This window comes from Centruroides vittatus, unplaced genomic scaffold (genome assembly GCF_030686945.1).
Source record: "Centruroides vittatus isolate TY-2023 unplaced genomic scaffold, ASM3068694v2 contig_1634, whole genome shotgun sequence".
NCBI lineage: Eukaryota > Metazoa > Arthropoda > Arachnida > Scorpiones > Buthidae > Centruroides > Centruroides vittatus.
In genome coordinates, this window is record NW_027120992.1 from 221,532 (window position 1) to 239,509 (window position 17,978).

At 31.6% G+C, this 17,978-nt stretch overlaps 1 protein-coding gene across 4 annotated transcripts in view; it reads left to right on the forward strand.

Annotated features, from left to right (window-relative positions):
- The window catches only part of Nrx-IV (neurexin-4), a 107,769-nt gene that overhangs the window by 61,437 nt on the left and 28,354 nt on the right, over window positions 1-17,978 (forward strand). For all 4 annotated transcript variants that reach the window (XM_067262892.1, XM_067262891.1, XM_067262894.1 and 1 more), the window contains 7 exons: window positions 468-549; window positions 8,556-8,693; window positions 8,761-8,902; window positions 12,317-12,420; window positions 13,302-13,427; window positions 15,840-16,043; window positions 16,823-17,128. In XM_067262892.1, the coding sequence (XP_067118993.1) occupies window positions 468-549; window positions 8,556-8,693; window positions 8,761-8,902; window positions 12,317-12,420; window positions 13,302-13,427; window positions 15,840-16,043; window positions 16,823-17,128 (1,102 nt within the window). The remainder of the gene's footprint in view (window positions 1-467; window positions 550-8,555; window positions 8,694-8,760; window positions 8,903-12,316; window positions 12,421-13,301; window positions 13,428-15,839; window positions 16,044-16,822; window positions 17,129-17,978) is intronic.

Here is a 17,978-nt window from a genome sequence, read left to right on the forward strand (position 1 = left end):
TAAGGTTCATAAAAAAAACTAGAGAGAACTCTCCCAATATAACAAAATAAAAAGTAAAGACCCGATAAAAATATATGTACAAATAAAACAATTATACAGTGGGGCCTTGTACTTTGAATTTAATTCGTTCTAGGAGGTCATTCAAAGTCCGAATCAGTTTTTCCCATTAGAAATAATAAAGTGAATTAATCCATTTCCAGACCTGAAATAATATCCATTTCAGTAAACTTAAATTATGTGTATTTGTTGTTTTAAGATAAAAGTAACATAGTTAAATGTCCTAATAATAAATTAAAATATTAAACCATAAATAAAATACATACTGTATAATAAAATAAAAATTGCATTATTTGTGAACATAAAATATATTTGTATGTGTAATTGAAATACTGATTTAAATGTATTTAAAAAATTTAAAAGTTAAAAAGAATGTGTTTTGATTATTAATTATGAATCTTTTTTTGTAGTTATTCCTTGATAAAGGAAAAATTAAAATTGAGATTCAAGGAAAGGACACACCCAAAGCTATAACAATTGAACCATTTGATGGTAAGTTTATCAATAATAATAATAATAATAATAATAATAACTCTCCCGTGGTCACCACCTGGTCGTGGTGGGAGAGCCCAGTAATTTTACTGATCCATAGGGCAATGCAGGCTGGAGCATAAGCTCCTGGTAGGGACACCCATGCCAGTAAGGTCTATGGGGAGAAATGAAGCTAAGAGTGACCACACCCACATTCTGTGGAGATATTCATCATGGTAATAACTAGATCAAAGTGTGATACCGGCTCGGACGTCGCCCGGGTTAACAAGGTCCGCGTTCGTGGGTTAGGCAGAGGCTCACGTTCGAAAAATAGGCCACAGTCTCCCTTGGTTACCGGTGGCGAAAGCAGCACCGGCCCAAGCATGGCTACTGCAATGCCCTCAACAGATGTGAGGAACCAACCCAGCCTTGGTGTTTCTGTGGCAATGCATCCACAGACCACAAAGGCCGGAAAACCACGCCAACGGATGAAATGGACAGTAGAAATGAACGAGTTTATCATCCGTACTTATTACACCATCACAAAACTCGAAACAAACATGACAGCATACAGACAACAACTACACCATAGATTCACACAACAGTATCCTCATCTCACTGTCACCGAACAAAGGGTTGTTGATCAAAAAAGAACAATTATACACAACAACCTTATTCCACAAACAACACTTGAACTTATCAAACAACAGGTTGCTGATCAAATACATCAACAGACAGAAACATCTAACATTAATGAAGATCATGTAACCTGTCAGGATAATCCAGCAACAAGCATTGATAATAACACACATACAACAATTACCACTAATGATACCACAGACACTTCCTCGTCCATCACTGATAACATAGACATGGATTTAGTTAATACGCTCTCACTTATATTTCAGGAAACACTCACTAAATATACAGGCACAGATCCCACACAAAGACCACGAATACCAAAAATCAACACGTCGAAGGAAGTAGGAAAAACACTAAATTATGTAAACACTCACTTACTACCACACTACATTCATTCAATTTCTACACTCGCAGACATTCATACATTAGTTTATGCTGGGGCAGTCACAGTAGTGACACACCATGGACTGAAAATACAATCACAGACAAATACACAGAAAACACAATTCTATCACAAGCCTGCCTGGCAGAAAAGAATAGAAACACAAATAAATGACATTAGACAGCAATTAGGCAGGCTAACACAATACACTAAAAACAACATAACACCCAAATTAAGGAAACAGCTCAAAAACATTTTTAAGAAAATAAAAACGCATACAAAACATGAACATCACAACACACACATTACAGAATACATTGATACACTAAAACAAAAGCTTGCTGCCAAAGCACGTAGACTCAAACGATACAAAACATGTACACTACGAAAACAACAAAATAAATTATTTACAAACAATGAAAAACTCTTTTACAGACAAATTAATAACAAAGCAAACACTGATACACAGCACAGTGGCACACCAACAGAAGAAGAACTCACAACATATTGGTCTTCTCTTTGGTCCAGTGCTGTCACGCACAATGCTGAAGCAGGCTGGATTGAGGAGGAGAACAAAAACTTACACAACATACCAACTATGCCCTGTGTTGAAATAAGCATACATGATTTCCAATACACTGTTAACAGAACACACAACTGGAAGACACCTGGTGTAGACAACATTCACAATTTCTGGTACAAAAAGTTTACATCACTGCACCAGGAGCTAGCTAAACACCTAACACACATCATCATCAATTCACAAGACATGCCAAATTTTCTTACTCAGGGCATCACCTACATGAAACCTAAAAACAACAATACCACAGACCCCACACAATACAGACCAATTACATGTCTCCCAACACTCTACAAATTATTGACATCCTGTATCGCAAACAAAATATACAAACATGTTGAAGAACACGACATTCTAACAGAACAACAAAAAGGTTGCCGTAGAAATCACAAGGGATGCAAAGAACAGTTACTCATAGATTCAGTCATTCTACGGCAAGCACACAAACAACACAGAAACATACACATGGCATATATAGACTACAGAAAAGCATTCGATAGTGTTCCACACAGTTGGCTGCTACATATTCTACACATGTACAAAATACATCCATCACTCATTACATTCTTCCAAAACACTATGCAGCACTGGAGAACAACACTACATCTCAGGGTTAGTAACACTTCCATACAAACAAACCAAATCTTTATTAGGCGAGGAATTTTTCAAGGAGATTCCTTGAGTCCTCTCTGGTTCTGCCTAGCCTTGAATCCATTATCCAACATGTTAAACAACACACAATATGGCTACAATATCAGGCATGAAAAAACAACACAGTATACACTGTCACATCTCATGTACATGGATGACATAAAACTTTATGCATCCACACAAAAACAACTTCATCAACTCCTACAAATCACACATTCATACACCAAGGACATACAAATGGAATTTGGCCTAGATAAATGCAAAACAGTTCACATAGAAAAAGGAATCCTGAAGAAAGAAGATTTTGCGCTTGGAAATGGAGACATAATTGAATCCATGGAAGAGGGCGAGTTCTACAAGTATTTAGGATTCCAACAGGCCAAACTAACAGAACATACACAAATAAAGCAAAGATTAATTAAAGAATACAAAAGTAGGTTAAATGCTATTCTCAGAACACAATTAAATGCAAAACACACAGTTAAAGCAATAAACACATATGTCATCCCAGTACTCACATATTCTTTTGGAGTTATACATTGGACTCACACAGATCTCGAGCAACTCCAAAGGAAAACAAGAACAACACTTACTAAGCATAAACAACATCATCCTAAATCCGCCACAGAAAGATTAACCCTTCCACGTAAAGATGGCGGACGTGGCCTGATTGACATAGTTAACCTTCACTACAAACAAATACAGTCACTGCGAGAGTTTTTCTACAAGAAACAAGAAACATCACAATTACATAAAGCAGTAACTCTAGCAGACTCGAATAACACACCATTAAACTTACACTCTCATAATATGGACACAACACAACATATAAAAAGCATAGACACCATTAAGCAATCGTGGGCTCGAAAGGCACTCCATGGCAGGCATCCTTACGATCTGGCCCAGGATTTTGTTGACAAAACTGCGTCAAACAGCTGGTTAGCTCGGGGATGCCTCTTTGGGGAGACGGAAGGATTCATGATTGCCATACAGGATCAGGTCATAAATACTAAAAACTACAGAAAACACATACTCAAAGATGCAACACTCACAAATGACACATGCAGAAAATGTCACATCATGCCAGAAACTATACAACACATCACCTCTGGTTGCAAGCTCTTGGCACAGACAGATTATTTACACAGACATAACCAAGTAGCAAATATAATACACCAAGAGCTTGCAAAGAAACACAAATTAGTAGACATCCACAAACCATACTACAAATACATTCCACAGACAGTATTGGAAAACAACACGCACAAAATGTACTACGACAGAGCCATAATCACAGATAAAACAATTTACCACAACAGACCAGACATCACACTCATTGACAAACACAATAAAATCACATACATTATAGACATATCCATTCCAAACACTCACAATATACAAAACGCATGCACTGAAAAAATTAGCAAGTACACAGAACTCGCCCAGGAAATAAGGCATCTGTGGAGGATGGATAGGGTGCTTATTGTACCTGTTGTTCTCTCCTCTACAGGTGTCATATCACACACACTACACAAAAGCCTGGGCACATTAGAATTGAATAGAAACACATACATCACACTACAGAAGGCCACTATATTGAATACATGTCATATTGTGAGAAAATTCCTGAATACAGACACACACACTGATACACTTTAATTTCTGTTTTGGTTACTATGCCTTGACTTTGGTCCGGCATAGTACACAGCCACTGGTGTTAACCGAGTATATCTCACTTAACCCAACATAATAATAATAACTCTCCCAGGGTCACCACCTGGTCGTGGTGGGAGAGCCCAGTAATTTTACTGATCCATAGGGCAATGCAGGCTGGAGCATAAGCTCCTGGTAGGGACACCCATGCCAGTAAGGTCTATGGGGAGAAATGAAGCTAAGAGTGACCACGCCCACATTCTGTGGAGATATTCATCATGGTAATAACTAGATCAAAGTGTGATACCGGCTCGGACGTCGCCCGGGTTAACAAGGTCCGCGTTCGTGGGTTAGGCAGAGGCTCACGTTCGAAAAATAGGTCACAGTCTCCCTTGGTTACCGGTGGCGAAAGCAGCACCGGCCCAAGCATGGCTACTGCAATGCCCTCAACAGATGTGAGGAACCAACCCAGCCTTGGTGTTTCTGTGGCAATGCATCCACAGACCACAAAGGCCGGAAAACCACGCCAACGGATGAAATGGACAGTAGAAATGAACGAGTTTATCATCCGTAATTATTACATTATCACAAAACTCGAAACAAACATGACAGCATACAGACAACAACTACACCATAGATTCACGCAACAGTATCCTCATCTCACTGTCACCGAACAAAGGGTTGTTGATCAAAAAAGAACAATTATACACAACAACCTTATTCCACAAACAACACTTGAACTTATCAAACAACAGGTTGCTGATCAAATACATCAACAGACAGAAACATCTAACATTAATGAAGATCATGTAACCTGTCAGGATAATCCAGCAACAAGCATTGATAATAACACACATACAACAATTACCACTAATGATACTACAGACACTTCCTCATCCATCACTGATAACATAGACTTGGATTTAGTTAATACGCTCTCACTTATATTTCAGGAAACACTCACTAAATATACAGGTACAGATCCCACACAACGACCACGAATACCAAAAATCAACACGTCAAAGAAAGTAGGAAAAACACTAAATTATGTAAACACTCACTTACTACCACACTACATTCATTCAATTTCTACACTCGCAGACATTCATACATTAGTTTATGCTGGGGCAGTTACAGTAGTGACTAAATGCCTTGACTTTGGTCCGGCATAGTACTTAGCCACCGGTGTTAACCGAGTATATCTAGCTTAACCCAACATAATAATAAATTAATATTGATAATTGTTTAACATTTGTCAATTAGTTTAGGGAGATATTGTTGTACATAATTATATTTGACCAAGATAAGATTGTTAAAATCCCTTAACCAAAATAATTATTTTATTTTTACTTGTTGAATTAGCTTAAATTTATTTCTTTATATATGAAATTCATTATGAGAGAATTTTTGTTTATGAAAGGCAAAAACTCATTGGACTTATCAATAGTTTCAAAATTATGCAATCATAATAATACAATTGTGGTAATGCACAGAGCGTCCCTTATATATTTCTAATCACAATACAGTAGAGCATCGATTATTCAAAACAATTTGGGACTGGGGTTGTTCGGATAACTGATCATGTATGAAAAAAATACATTAACCTATCCCTTGTTCAAAATTTTCTCTGTTGCATGTCACTTTGCATTGAATTTTTGCCGATGTTAAGCGTAACAAAAATTTTTTTAAAATAATAATTGTGGCTATTTGTATGGTTAAAAATTATTTCTTTATTTGCAAAAACAAAATAAATATATTGAAAAATATAAAAACAAAAAAAATTTATATTTTGGAAGTTAATCTAGTATCAAAAACGTTCCGATTCAGCATGACACACGTTCACACAGTCTTCAGAAAAAACACCACACAAAACAAGGAAAGCTCACCACTCATGATGGGAAAAAGGGCCTCGTTCAAATACTGGCGCGTCCTTAAGTACCTTCTCATGATCACGCCAGTATTGCCAGCTAAAACACTCACACCAACGAAAATAATATTGGAGTAGTCTAAGACATAGCCAAATATTACAGCACCACAGCACTAGTGAAAATTTGAATTTGCCAACTGGAATGCTTTTAGTTAACCAATATTTCAGTTGATTTGTATTCGGATAATCGATGCTCTACTGTAGTAAACTTTTTATGGTTTAACATAATTGATAACTAATATAGTATTGTGTTTAATTAAGGTTTGAAATTTTTAAATTAAATAATCTCAGATGTTTTTTAATTGAAGTGTAGTTTGAGTATTTTTCATTTTCTTGTACTTAGAATACATTGGATTAAAATTACAAAAAATTTTAAGAATTAACTATTTTATTTTGAAGTGGTCTTAAAGTCCTGTTGTTAATATTGCCATTTTATTGTTAACTTTTTATTAGATATATTACATTTATATTTTTGAAATCAGTTGTTAGAAAACTTATAGTATAAATGCTAGTTTAAGCCTTTATATATAAATTATACATACATGGAACAGTTTCTTTGAATGCTAATTGTTATTTGTTTCCAGTATAGTTATTATTTAAATTGCTGAAATTTCTTTACTTTAATTATATTGTGGATGAATTATTAATTTGTATTTTATTCAGAAAATAAAACTAGTAATTAATAATAATAATAAATTTTTGTTATGCAGATATTTTTATCTTATTTTAGTGTCTTTTTAGTATTAGTCAATAAAACCAAAATTTCTAATTGTAATTTTATTTACTTATGCTGTTTAATGTTATCATTTGGTTATCGTCGTCATTGTAGAAAAGTCCCAAAGTAATTAGAATAAGCTAATTCTATCATATGTTATGTAGTATAAATACATTAGTTATAATGCTTTATAAATTGTATTAATAAAATGTAATACATATTACACATAACTGAATAACTGAATTTTTATTTAACTGGAATGTATAATACAAGCTATGACTATTATAAAACATATTTTGTGATTTTTGTTTTTATTTTAACTCTTTCCGCTTTGCAGGTACTAAGTGGGTCTCTTTTAGCAAGCCCATTATGGGTTTGGCCAGGCCCACAATGGCTTAGCTCGGTGGTGAGAGATGGGGCCAACATATCTGGTTAGACCATTCCCTGAAAAATTCCTAGGGATTTTTTGACCTGTCTGGATTTAGTCCAGGTCCTCAGAGTGGTAGCATAGGTCACATATAGTAGTGGCACATATGGTCACAAAACATAGCCTGAATGGCTGAGCAGTCAAGGCTGCCACCTTGACTGCTCGGCCATCCAGCCATATGTTTTGTGACTAGTTGGAAATTGTTATTCATTAGCATATGAATGGCATATAAATTCTTGTTGAAATAAAATTAACCCTTTCTTCACGAGACTACCAATTGATCGGTGCCCCCATTTGAGGGTACCGAAGTACTGATTCGTAAGCCCCCTAGTAAAAATAGATTTTTTTAAAATTTATCAACAACAGATGTCAGCACTTGACAGCAGCATGTTGTCTATCGTCTGTTTCACATATTTTCATCCAGGTGGTGTTTTGTTGACTTAAAAAATTTTAATTAATGCTTTTTTTTCTTAATTTATTTTTTCTGATAATTTTTTATTTCATTTTCAGCATATTCAGGCAATAATATTACTATAATAAGTTCATTCAGCTATAATAAGTATAAGTCAACGTGTTATAAATATTCGAGTTGTGACAGTTCTGACATTTTATGTATCTTTTACTTTATATTTTAATATAAAATATCAGCAAATGTTCCATGTATTATTGCTGGTAACCATATGTTTATTACAAAAATTTATATTCTTATTCGACAAGTGATTAATTTAAATATATACAATATATATTTATGTATCTGGAAACAGGTTATTATGTGAAATGTAAACAATCATTGCCTTTCAAAATGATACACACAAATAAACTTTGAATTGAAAGTTGTGTTTTTGTTCTTTCTGAAGAGAGAGATTCTTGTTCCATAATTAAGAAATATGAAAACCATGGAATCAGTCTGATATATATTAAAATATAAACTTTTATTAATTATTTATGAATATTATTATTTAACTAATCAATTCAAATAATCTACTTAATTTTCATTCTTACGTAAGTTATTAATTGTATAAAATTTTACCATATATTTTTATTTTGTAGAGATATTAAATGATGGAAAATGGCATTCCATAAAGATTTTATTGAATACAAATAAAATTGAATTGCATGTTGATGGAAAGCCAAGTATTACTACTAGAAAATTCTCATTGATGACGGGGGCAAATAACTATTTTGGTGGTAAGTATTTGATGAAAATTTTTTAATATCTTATTTTAATGATTTTGGTAATCAATGTTATTTTTAGGATATAAAACTAGCAACGAAGGATTTGTTGGATGCATGAGACTCATTTCAATGTTTGGAACTCGAATACAAGTAAACCGCCTAGTTGCAGATACTGATTCTCCTGATAAACTTATTTTTGATGCTTGTAATATGGTTGATAGGCAAGTATAATAATTCTTTCATTAATTTTAAACCAGATGATTTTGATTTTTTCAATAAAGAAATGTTTAAAATGATGTAACAATTTTAATAAATTGTGGATATTTGTTGATAAATACTTTTTTAAATTAATATCTTTGTATACAAAAAAACAGTTTACAGTAGAATCCTGGAAACTCAACTCTTGACAACTTGACAGTCTGTAAAACTCATCATGTCAGTCAAAAATAGTAATATAATTTTTATCTGTGTAACTTAACACTAGGATCAAATAATTTATCATTATTCTCTGGCAACACTTGATAATAGCATTAATTCCATATAATAACAAAAATTTTTATCCTTTTTTCAATGGTGCCACTGCAAAATACCATGATGCAAATGTCACTAACTCAAAAGTAGACATTGAATAGCCATTATTTTCTTAAAATAAAATTTAACTAAAAATAGTAATAGTCAGTATTGGTACATAGTTAATACATATACAAATTGGAACTTAAAATACCTGTATTAAAATTTTACTATTTTGTCTAGCACTGATGCTTTGCTGTAAAACTCGTCATTTTCAATAAGTCATTACCTTTTTGGTCCACATTAAGTCAAGTTTGCAGGACTCTACGTTACTTTATTTAACAGTTAAAATTCAGCATGTTTATTTCTTTGTTTGAGAAGTTGTCCATAATTTTCTAGCAGACACTGTCTCCGCAATTTGTCATTGCTTCTCTCATTTTATATGTAAAAATTTTGTTTCAAATAAGATGATAGCAACTGAAATAAGTTTTCTAATAATGATTTTGGGAATTTTTACATTTAGGGTGTGCAGCTTATTCAAAATCTTAAACAATTAATCTGATTACAGAAAATAATCTAGCAGAAGAAAAACATTTAATCGGCACTGGTAACTCACAATTCAACAGCTGCACACTGACCAACAGAAGTGAAGCTTGCTATATCTTCTTTTCCCTTTAGAGGTTATGACCTCTGTCTTTTCTTCCGAGCTACATATCTGGGGGTGTTTTAATGGAATCAATGAGTGGACTGGATATAGGTTTCTATTACCATGATATGCTTGTGATTGGGCTGATTGTCACATATATGGAGGATTGATGTTATATCATTCTGGTTGTCAGGTTCAGTGTGCTGAGAAGCTTCTGGCAGTGGAAGGTGTAGTTTGTAGCAGGTGGTGATCAACAATTTTGGACTGATTGTAATATACACAGTTAGGTGAGCTTGTTTGTTTCTGTGAATGCAAGAATGCACTTAGAGGTGCCATTCTTGTTTGCTCAGCTGATAATGTGCTTCATGTGATGGTTGGTGCTTTGAACAGATGACCAGCAGTTAACACTTCCTGTGTATGTAATCCCAGGCCACTCGTAGTATTGTCTGGCTGTAGTTAGTCAGTCTTTTCAATTTTGGGTTTAATATCTTCAGTAGAGTTAGACTGTGGAGGATTGATCCTATGATGGATACAGTGGCCATCTGTTTGTTCTCTTTGCCATTGATGTCAACCTACCATTGCTAAGGTTCAGGTAAGTTGTTTGGTAGTTATGATCTTTGCCAAGAGTGACAAAATTTGGAGGACTATGGTGGGGAGATCATGTTGTGTGTTGTAATGCACTCAGGATGGATAAACTATCTGTGAAAATTATGACTGGGAACTGTTGGGCCTGGTGTGATGGATGACTGTTATTGCTCAAACACTAACTATGATGTTGGATTATTTATAAACTAATAAGCATAGTGGAAAATACCATATGCAAATTTGTTATGTAATTTGACTTTGCTTACACAATGCAAATTAATGTGTTAAAATTTAAATGTATTTAATTGGAAGTTAGTAGTTTCTTTAAATTATCATACCTTTCCTGATATTTAAGTATTTTGTATAGGTTGAAGAACTTTATTACTTTTGAGGTTTTATATATTAATTTTCGTATAATTTTGTTATGTTATTATTAATAGACAAAGAAAAGTAGCAAAAAGTTCAGTAATTATGTTATGCTTAAATTTCACTCTGTTTATATTAACTTGTATTTTATCCATTGCACAAATGCATTAAAATATAGTGGAATATAATATATACATTTTAAAAAGATTTTCAAGATTGTAGCCTCAGGAATTTCTGAGACTTCAAAAGAAAAAAATGTCTGAAGTTCTGGGAAAAGAAAAATGACTGTGACTGAAAAATAAAAATCATGTGTGTTTGAGTGAAGAATTGATTCATTGTCATTAGTGAATTACAATTGAAAAATGTTATTTATCTTAGAAGCAGTTGATTTGTAAACTGATTTTTATTAGTAATTTTTTACTTATTTTGATGAGTTAGTTTTTATTCCTAAAATTTTAACATCTTTTTTTGCAATAGCTTGTGTATTTAAAGCGAGAGTTCTTATAACTGTTTTTATGAACTACTTTGGTGTTTTTGTTATTACTGTGTTTTTTTATCCTATAATTCTATGTGATACACAAGTTTTAGTGATTGTGGTAAAGTGAGGAAAGACGACAAGGGTAGGAGATTAGAGGTGATTTTTTTTTTTCTTTTTTCAAGTTTGAAACAGGTGATATCACTTGTCTTAGTAGACAATGAAAGTGAAGAACAAAAAACATGTTAAATTTGTTTTAAAATTACACAGATTTTGCATTTTAGAATAGTTACTTTGACAGCTAACCTTCATAAGATTTCAATGTAAAAAATAATTACACGAAACCTGCTAGCTTTACACAAATTTTTGTGTTTTGTATGGTAAAAATGAAAAAAGAAAGAAAAAATAAAGTGATTTCTGTTTTGTTTCAGACATGCATTCATACATATAACATTCATTATGTTATATGTATAAATATTAAATAGGTTTTTTTTTGTTTAGATTAAGAATAAAAAATGTGTTCATTTTTGCCAACTCGTCTTTTTTGGTGCAATATCTACATCATCACAAAAAATAAAAAAGATGCTTCTTTTAACATATCATACATGTTCCTAGCTTATTTCTAGCATTTATTTTTTCATACAGCAATCTCCTACCCATAGCACTTCAGCCTATCAACTCTAGTAGAAGAGATGCCAAAAATAAACACAGTACCTTAGATAAATTTGTTATAACTAATTTTAAAACCATGATAACAAATATCATGATTTTAAAAATAACATTTTTTCTAAAGAGATAAATAATTATAGAATGTCCTATAATTCATTCTTTAATGTGTCTTGCGTTATTGGATACAGAACAATTTTCTGAAATGTGCGTCATCTTTCCTTGCTTTATCACACACAGGCATTGTGAAGGTAGGTATTGGAAAAAATTTTTTGTTGTTAAAAGTCTTATAACACACAAATTATGAAATTTATTTACAAATTTTGTTTTATGTATTATGCTACACACCTCAAATAAATTAATTTTCATTTAAAATAATTTTTATAGATGTAATCCTAATCCATGCGAACATGGTGGTATATGCAAACAAAATTCTCAAGATTTTTTCTGTGTTTGTCCAGATGGATATGTTGGAGAAGTTTGTCACATAGGTACAGTTTCAATTCAGTTGCTATTAAATGTGTAATAATTTAATTTTAAGTATACATTAAACTGAGACTAGATTGCACTTATTCTAAATGAAACAAAATGGGGAGGAGACAATATTCACTGTTTAAGTGTGGAGCAGTATATCAGAGTGATTAAACAAGATGAATTTAAAAGAAATCCACGAATTTTTTTCTGTTGAAGATTGTTTGCAAAAGTAGAAAATATTTTTTGGCACCAAAGGAGTAAAAGAGGAGCCAAATTTGGCATTACGGTGTGCACCCCTCCTATATGCAACTAGCATGTGTTTGCATGAGACTGCATCCATTTAAAGGGGTGATCATCTTTAAACTTTAATCCATATTTTCTGAGCACAGTAGTGTGGCTAAATCCTCTTGAGTGGCAGTGTGTGGCTAAATTGTCTTGAATGTAGAGGCTAATTGTGAACCCTGGATGACATCAAACTCTTCTGTTGTCATGTGATTCGCTCTTTAATTTGGGGGTCCTCTCCTTTAATTCCCATGCCCCTCTTTGGTAACGTCAGGTTCTTAATCCAATAGGCGAATTTTAGGTGTTAGATTCCCGATGAACTCATCACGACGTGTCATTTTTTTTATATAGAAAGTAGATTTGTGGAACTACACTCATTTCCTCTTACAAGATGTTGTGAAAATTATATAAAATTTTAAAACAATTGTGAAAGATTTTTGACGCTAATCTTCTGAAAATTATTTTGAATAAAAATTTTTCTATCAAGTTCAGGCTCTCGCATGTATGTGATTTTTATTTTGTTTTCCAATGACTGTAATGTATTATTTGTTATGATAGATTATTTTAATTATAATAGAAATTTCTGATTACTGATCTGAAATGATTTTTTTTCTAGCTAAACATCCTCTTTCCTGTGAAGCATACAGACTTGCTAATAGAGATACAGGAAGAATAGACATAAGTATAGATGTAGATGGAAGTGGACCATTAGAACCATTTAAGGTCACATGTGAATTTCCTTGTAAGAAAAAATTTTTAAATAAGTAGTATAAGATTCTTGACTTAAACAAACATTTCTTATTATCCAATGAAGTCTTTTTACTGATTTAAAATAATAGTTAAACTATACATAATTTCACAGTTTAAAAATAAAAGGAGAAAAACTATTTTAATGGAGAGAGTCTTAATATATGAAACTTTTACTTTACACTTCTTCAATTCTAAAGAACTTGGTTGGTTCAAGTTTTTTTGAACTAAAGAAGTGGCTTATCTTCGGGAATTCTAAAAGATTCTTTATTATGCATGCATAAAAAAAAATAAAAAGGAGACAGTATATATAGTAAAGATGACAACACAAAATTTACCAGTGCAGAAAAAGATTACATAAATCTTTATTAATCTATGATGTTAATAATTGTTTAATTTAAATAATAAAAATGAAAATTAGTTAACAACAATAATAGTGAAATGTTAATATTTATCTTTCCAAAATTTATTTAATAATTATTTTATTGTAATAAATATTTGAATCCTGTTACAGGAGACAGAGACTTTTACTCAATTGCAACAACTATAAATATGACAGAAAATGAAAATTAGTAGAAAATGCTTTAGAAAACCTAATGACATAGTATAATGATAGTGTGAAGCATGCATATCAAATTGCTCTGAAGCATGAAAACTTTAAGACAATTTTATATGCTTTCTCATACAGCAGTGGTTTTTTTTATTAACACATTAACACAATTAGTAAGCTTGTAATGAAAGAGTAATGAACTTGGTGTTGGAAAATGCCCTTATAAATTATTATTCTGGATAATGGATATGGATAATGTGTTGAACAAGTTTATAATAAATCTAAATACTATTTTAATGTCTGACATCCATTGACATGAATTCAAAAATTAATCACTCACTCAGCTTATAAACAAAACTTATTAAGTAGCTCTTTGAAAGTTATTACATTGAGGGAGTAATTATTGGAACTTTTATCAGCTTTTGAGATAGTCATTTAAGTAGGAGTATGTAATAATATCAATTTGCATAGATTGACGCATAGAAGATGAACAGGAGATAACTGTAAGGGTGAGTCCTATGTATATGGGTTTATGCAGATGCTCTTGCTGACTTTAGACAGAGGAAAAGCCTTAATTGCAAGTTAAAATCAATAAATAGCTTGCTTAATTGCAAAACCTGCACTTGCTTTCAAATAGTTTTAAACTCAGATAATTGTAAGAAATGACAGTTGTTGTACTTATTTCATAAAATTCTTACTTGTTATTTTATTTGTATCCTATTTCTCAGATGTCTAAAACTAATCAAGTTCATTAGAAATTTAAAATTTCACATTATTGTAATAGTTCTGTGAAATGATTATAATTTTCAATTATGATATATCAAAAGTAAAAAAGCAAGTTTTAGAATAGAAGTGGGGAAAAATTATTAATAAACATATCTTTTCCTTCTAAGTATTTGGACTGATGAGGAATTACTTACAAGTCCGAAATGCATTTCCAATGTCAATTAAAGTGTAATAACTTTTGGATCTGATCTCTAAGTCAGATGTGATAAGTCTGAAAATTAGCCAAATTCAGGCCACACATCAAGATAGGCTAATTAATTTTTGTTCGGAAATAATTAAGTTAAATGAAAACTCTGTCATTCCACTATTTGATAAAGTGTAAATCAAAGTACAGTAGACTCACTTTATAGTGAGTGACCATTAAGATACCTGTGAAAAATAGGTGTTATATTAAATTTTCTGAATATTTTCTGATTTTTGTAGGAAGGTATTGATCATATCATACAATTTCATGGGTACAGTGCATAAGAACTTAACATAATTTTAAAGAATAGTTTTCTTTATTTAGAGTAATTTAAAACAGTAGAGAAAAATATCACCACATAAATTTGTTTTTAATAATCAAATGAAAATTGAATTAGAAAAGTGAAAAGTCAAATATTTGATCAAATGATGGTTTTTATATTTTACAAATGTGCATATACTTCATCATTGTCATCATTTGATCTTGATAGAAATTATTCATATTTATATATTTAATTTTTGCTATTTAATTCATAATCAAAATATATTTATTCTTACAGTATTTTTATTTTTATTCACAATAAATATAATTTTGATTTTTAAGAAAATCAAATTCATTTAATATTATTGGTAATATTTTTGCATAAGGAGTCAGTTTGTTTTTACCTACATAATAGTTGTTTCAATATTTGAAAGATTGTTTTAACAAGATTCAGACTGGATCAGTATAACAATGCACTTATGGGAGAATGGCTGGAACTTTCTTGGTTTTTATGTTGTTGTGAGTTGTTAAATTAAGAGTCATTATAAAAAAAGTCTACTGTGTTAATTTACATATTAAGGTTTTGAAATAGTAACATACATTTTTAAAAGATGGTATACTTTCAGTTGAAGAGCCTGCCTTGACGATTTTACATCATAAGCATGAATATCGTACTGAAGTTAAAGGTTTCCCGAAACCAGGAAGTTTTATTCAAGATATCATATATAATGCTGAAATGGATCAAATTGTGGAGCTAGTGAATCGTTCATATATTTGTAAACAACACCTAGGTTATGAATGTTTAAATTCAAATTTATTTAATACTCCAGGTAATAAATATTATTGAATTAGGTTATGTCTAATCTGAACAGAAACATTATACACATTTGATTTGAAAAACAACATTTCTAGTGTTAATACAAATAACAAACAGCATCTTAATGAAAATGTGTTTTCTCTTGAAAGCATATTATTATGTTTAATAAAGACAAAATGTTAATGCAATTGAAGTAATACAGGTATATAGTTTTCATTTTAAAGAAAAATAAAATTCTATTGCTTTTTTACCCAACCTTACTTTGCTGCTTACTGGAGTCATAAAATATACATAGTTTCCACTTACAGGACTAAATGCTTTTGAACCTTATTCATCCATTTTCAGAGTCAAATCAATTGTATTCTATTTGAACAGAGTACAATTGCTTTGACTCTGAAGTTGGAAAGTTAGGTCTAAAAGTACTCGGTCTTATAAGTGAAAACTTCATGTATATTTTATGATTCCATTAAGGAGAAAAGCAGAATTTGTTATTACATGTTAAAAATATAAAGAAACTGAATTCATCTTTACATCAGTTACATACAATCACTAGGACTAGTCTTTCTTCTTTTACAGAGATGACTTTTTATTATAAACTACATATCTAAAATTATGCACAACAGTTTAAAAACATTTTCTAATGATAATGCCAAAGATTTAAAAAAAAAAATAAAGTAGTTTTGATAATTATTTAATTTATGGAGTTAATTAATGATCTTTTTGAATATATATTTATGGTTACTGTTTTAGTAATGTTTTAAAATGTATCTTAAGTTTATTTTGTTTTTTTAGTTTCAGAGAAAGATCCATTTTTACCTTTTTCTTGGTGGGTAAGTCGAAATAATCAGAAAATGGATTATTGGGGAGGATCTCTACCAGGAACTCGAAAATGCAGTTGTGGATTATATGGGACTTGTGTAAATAGAAATAAGTGGTGCAACTGTGATGCAGAAAAAAATGAGTGGCATATTGACGAAGGGGAAATTATTCAGAAAGAATATTTACCAGTTCGTCAGTTACGATTTGGTGATACAGGTTTAACTACTGATAACAAAAAAGGACGTTACATGCTGGGACCTTTAGAATGCAGTGGAGATTGTAAGAATATTTTTTATCTGTTTACAGTTTTATTATTTTACAAAATTTTTAATTCAGATTGTTTTTTGTTTATATATGAGAAAATTTTAAAATGATGGTATAGTATTATCATTGTTTCTAAATTTACTTTTACATGTTATAAATTTCAGAGAAAGATGAATCTCTGAAATTGATCTTTTCTATTCTATCAAATTATAAAATATTTCTAAAAAGTAGACGACTTAAAACGATTTATGTAGATACAGTAGACCCCTTCTATAACACGGGTTCATATAACACGGATTCGTATAACATGGCAAAAAAATTGGAATTGTGTTCGTATAATGCGGTAAAACGTCATCGCCGACTCGTGTTGCGATAGGATTGGTCGAATCTGGACCAATAGCGGACATTGCACAAACTGTTGAGTTTAAACGAGCACTGGACCTACTGAAAAATATTTATTATTCAATGGCCATAAAAATTATATTTATATTAATGTTGTCTCCAAAGTTCAGCAAATTTTTTGCATAAAAATAACTTATCAGGAAACACGTGTCCGCCATTCGACGAGCCACTCCGTGACGAAAATAAGCTTAAGCAATGGCATCGTCAAACGGTGCACACTCGGTAAGTAATCCTACAATTTTTTGTTTGTAGCATAGTTTATATGGATTATTCCCAACAAATTATACGTGTTTTGGAAATATTCGAGTCAAAGATTGTATGCTACTACACCGGATTGAACTAAAAAACTTACTTTAAGCCTGTTACCGGTGTGCCTCACTTAAAAAACCGTTACGAACGTTTTCGAACTATTAAGTTCTTCTTCAGGTAACTGACGACAGTTAATCGAATGCAATTCGAATAA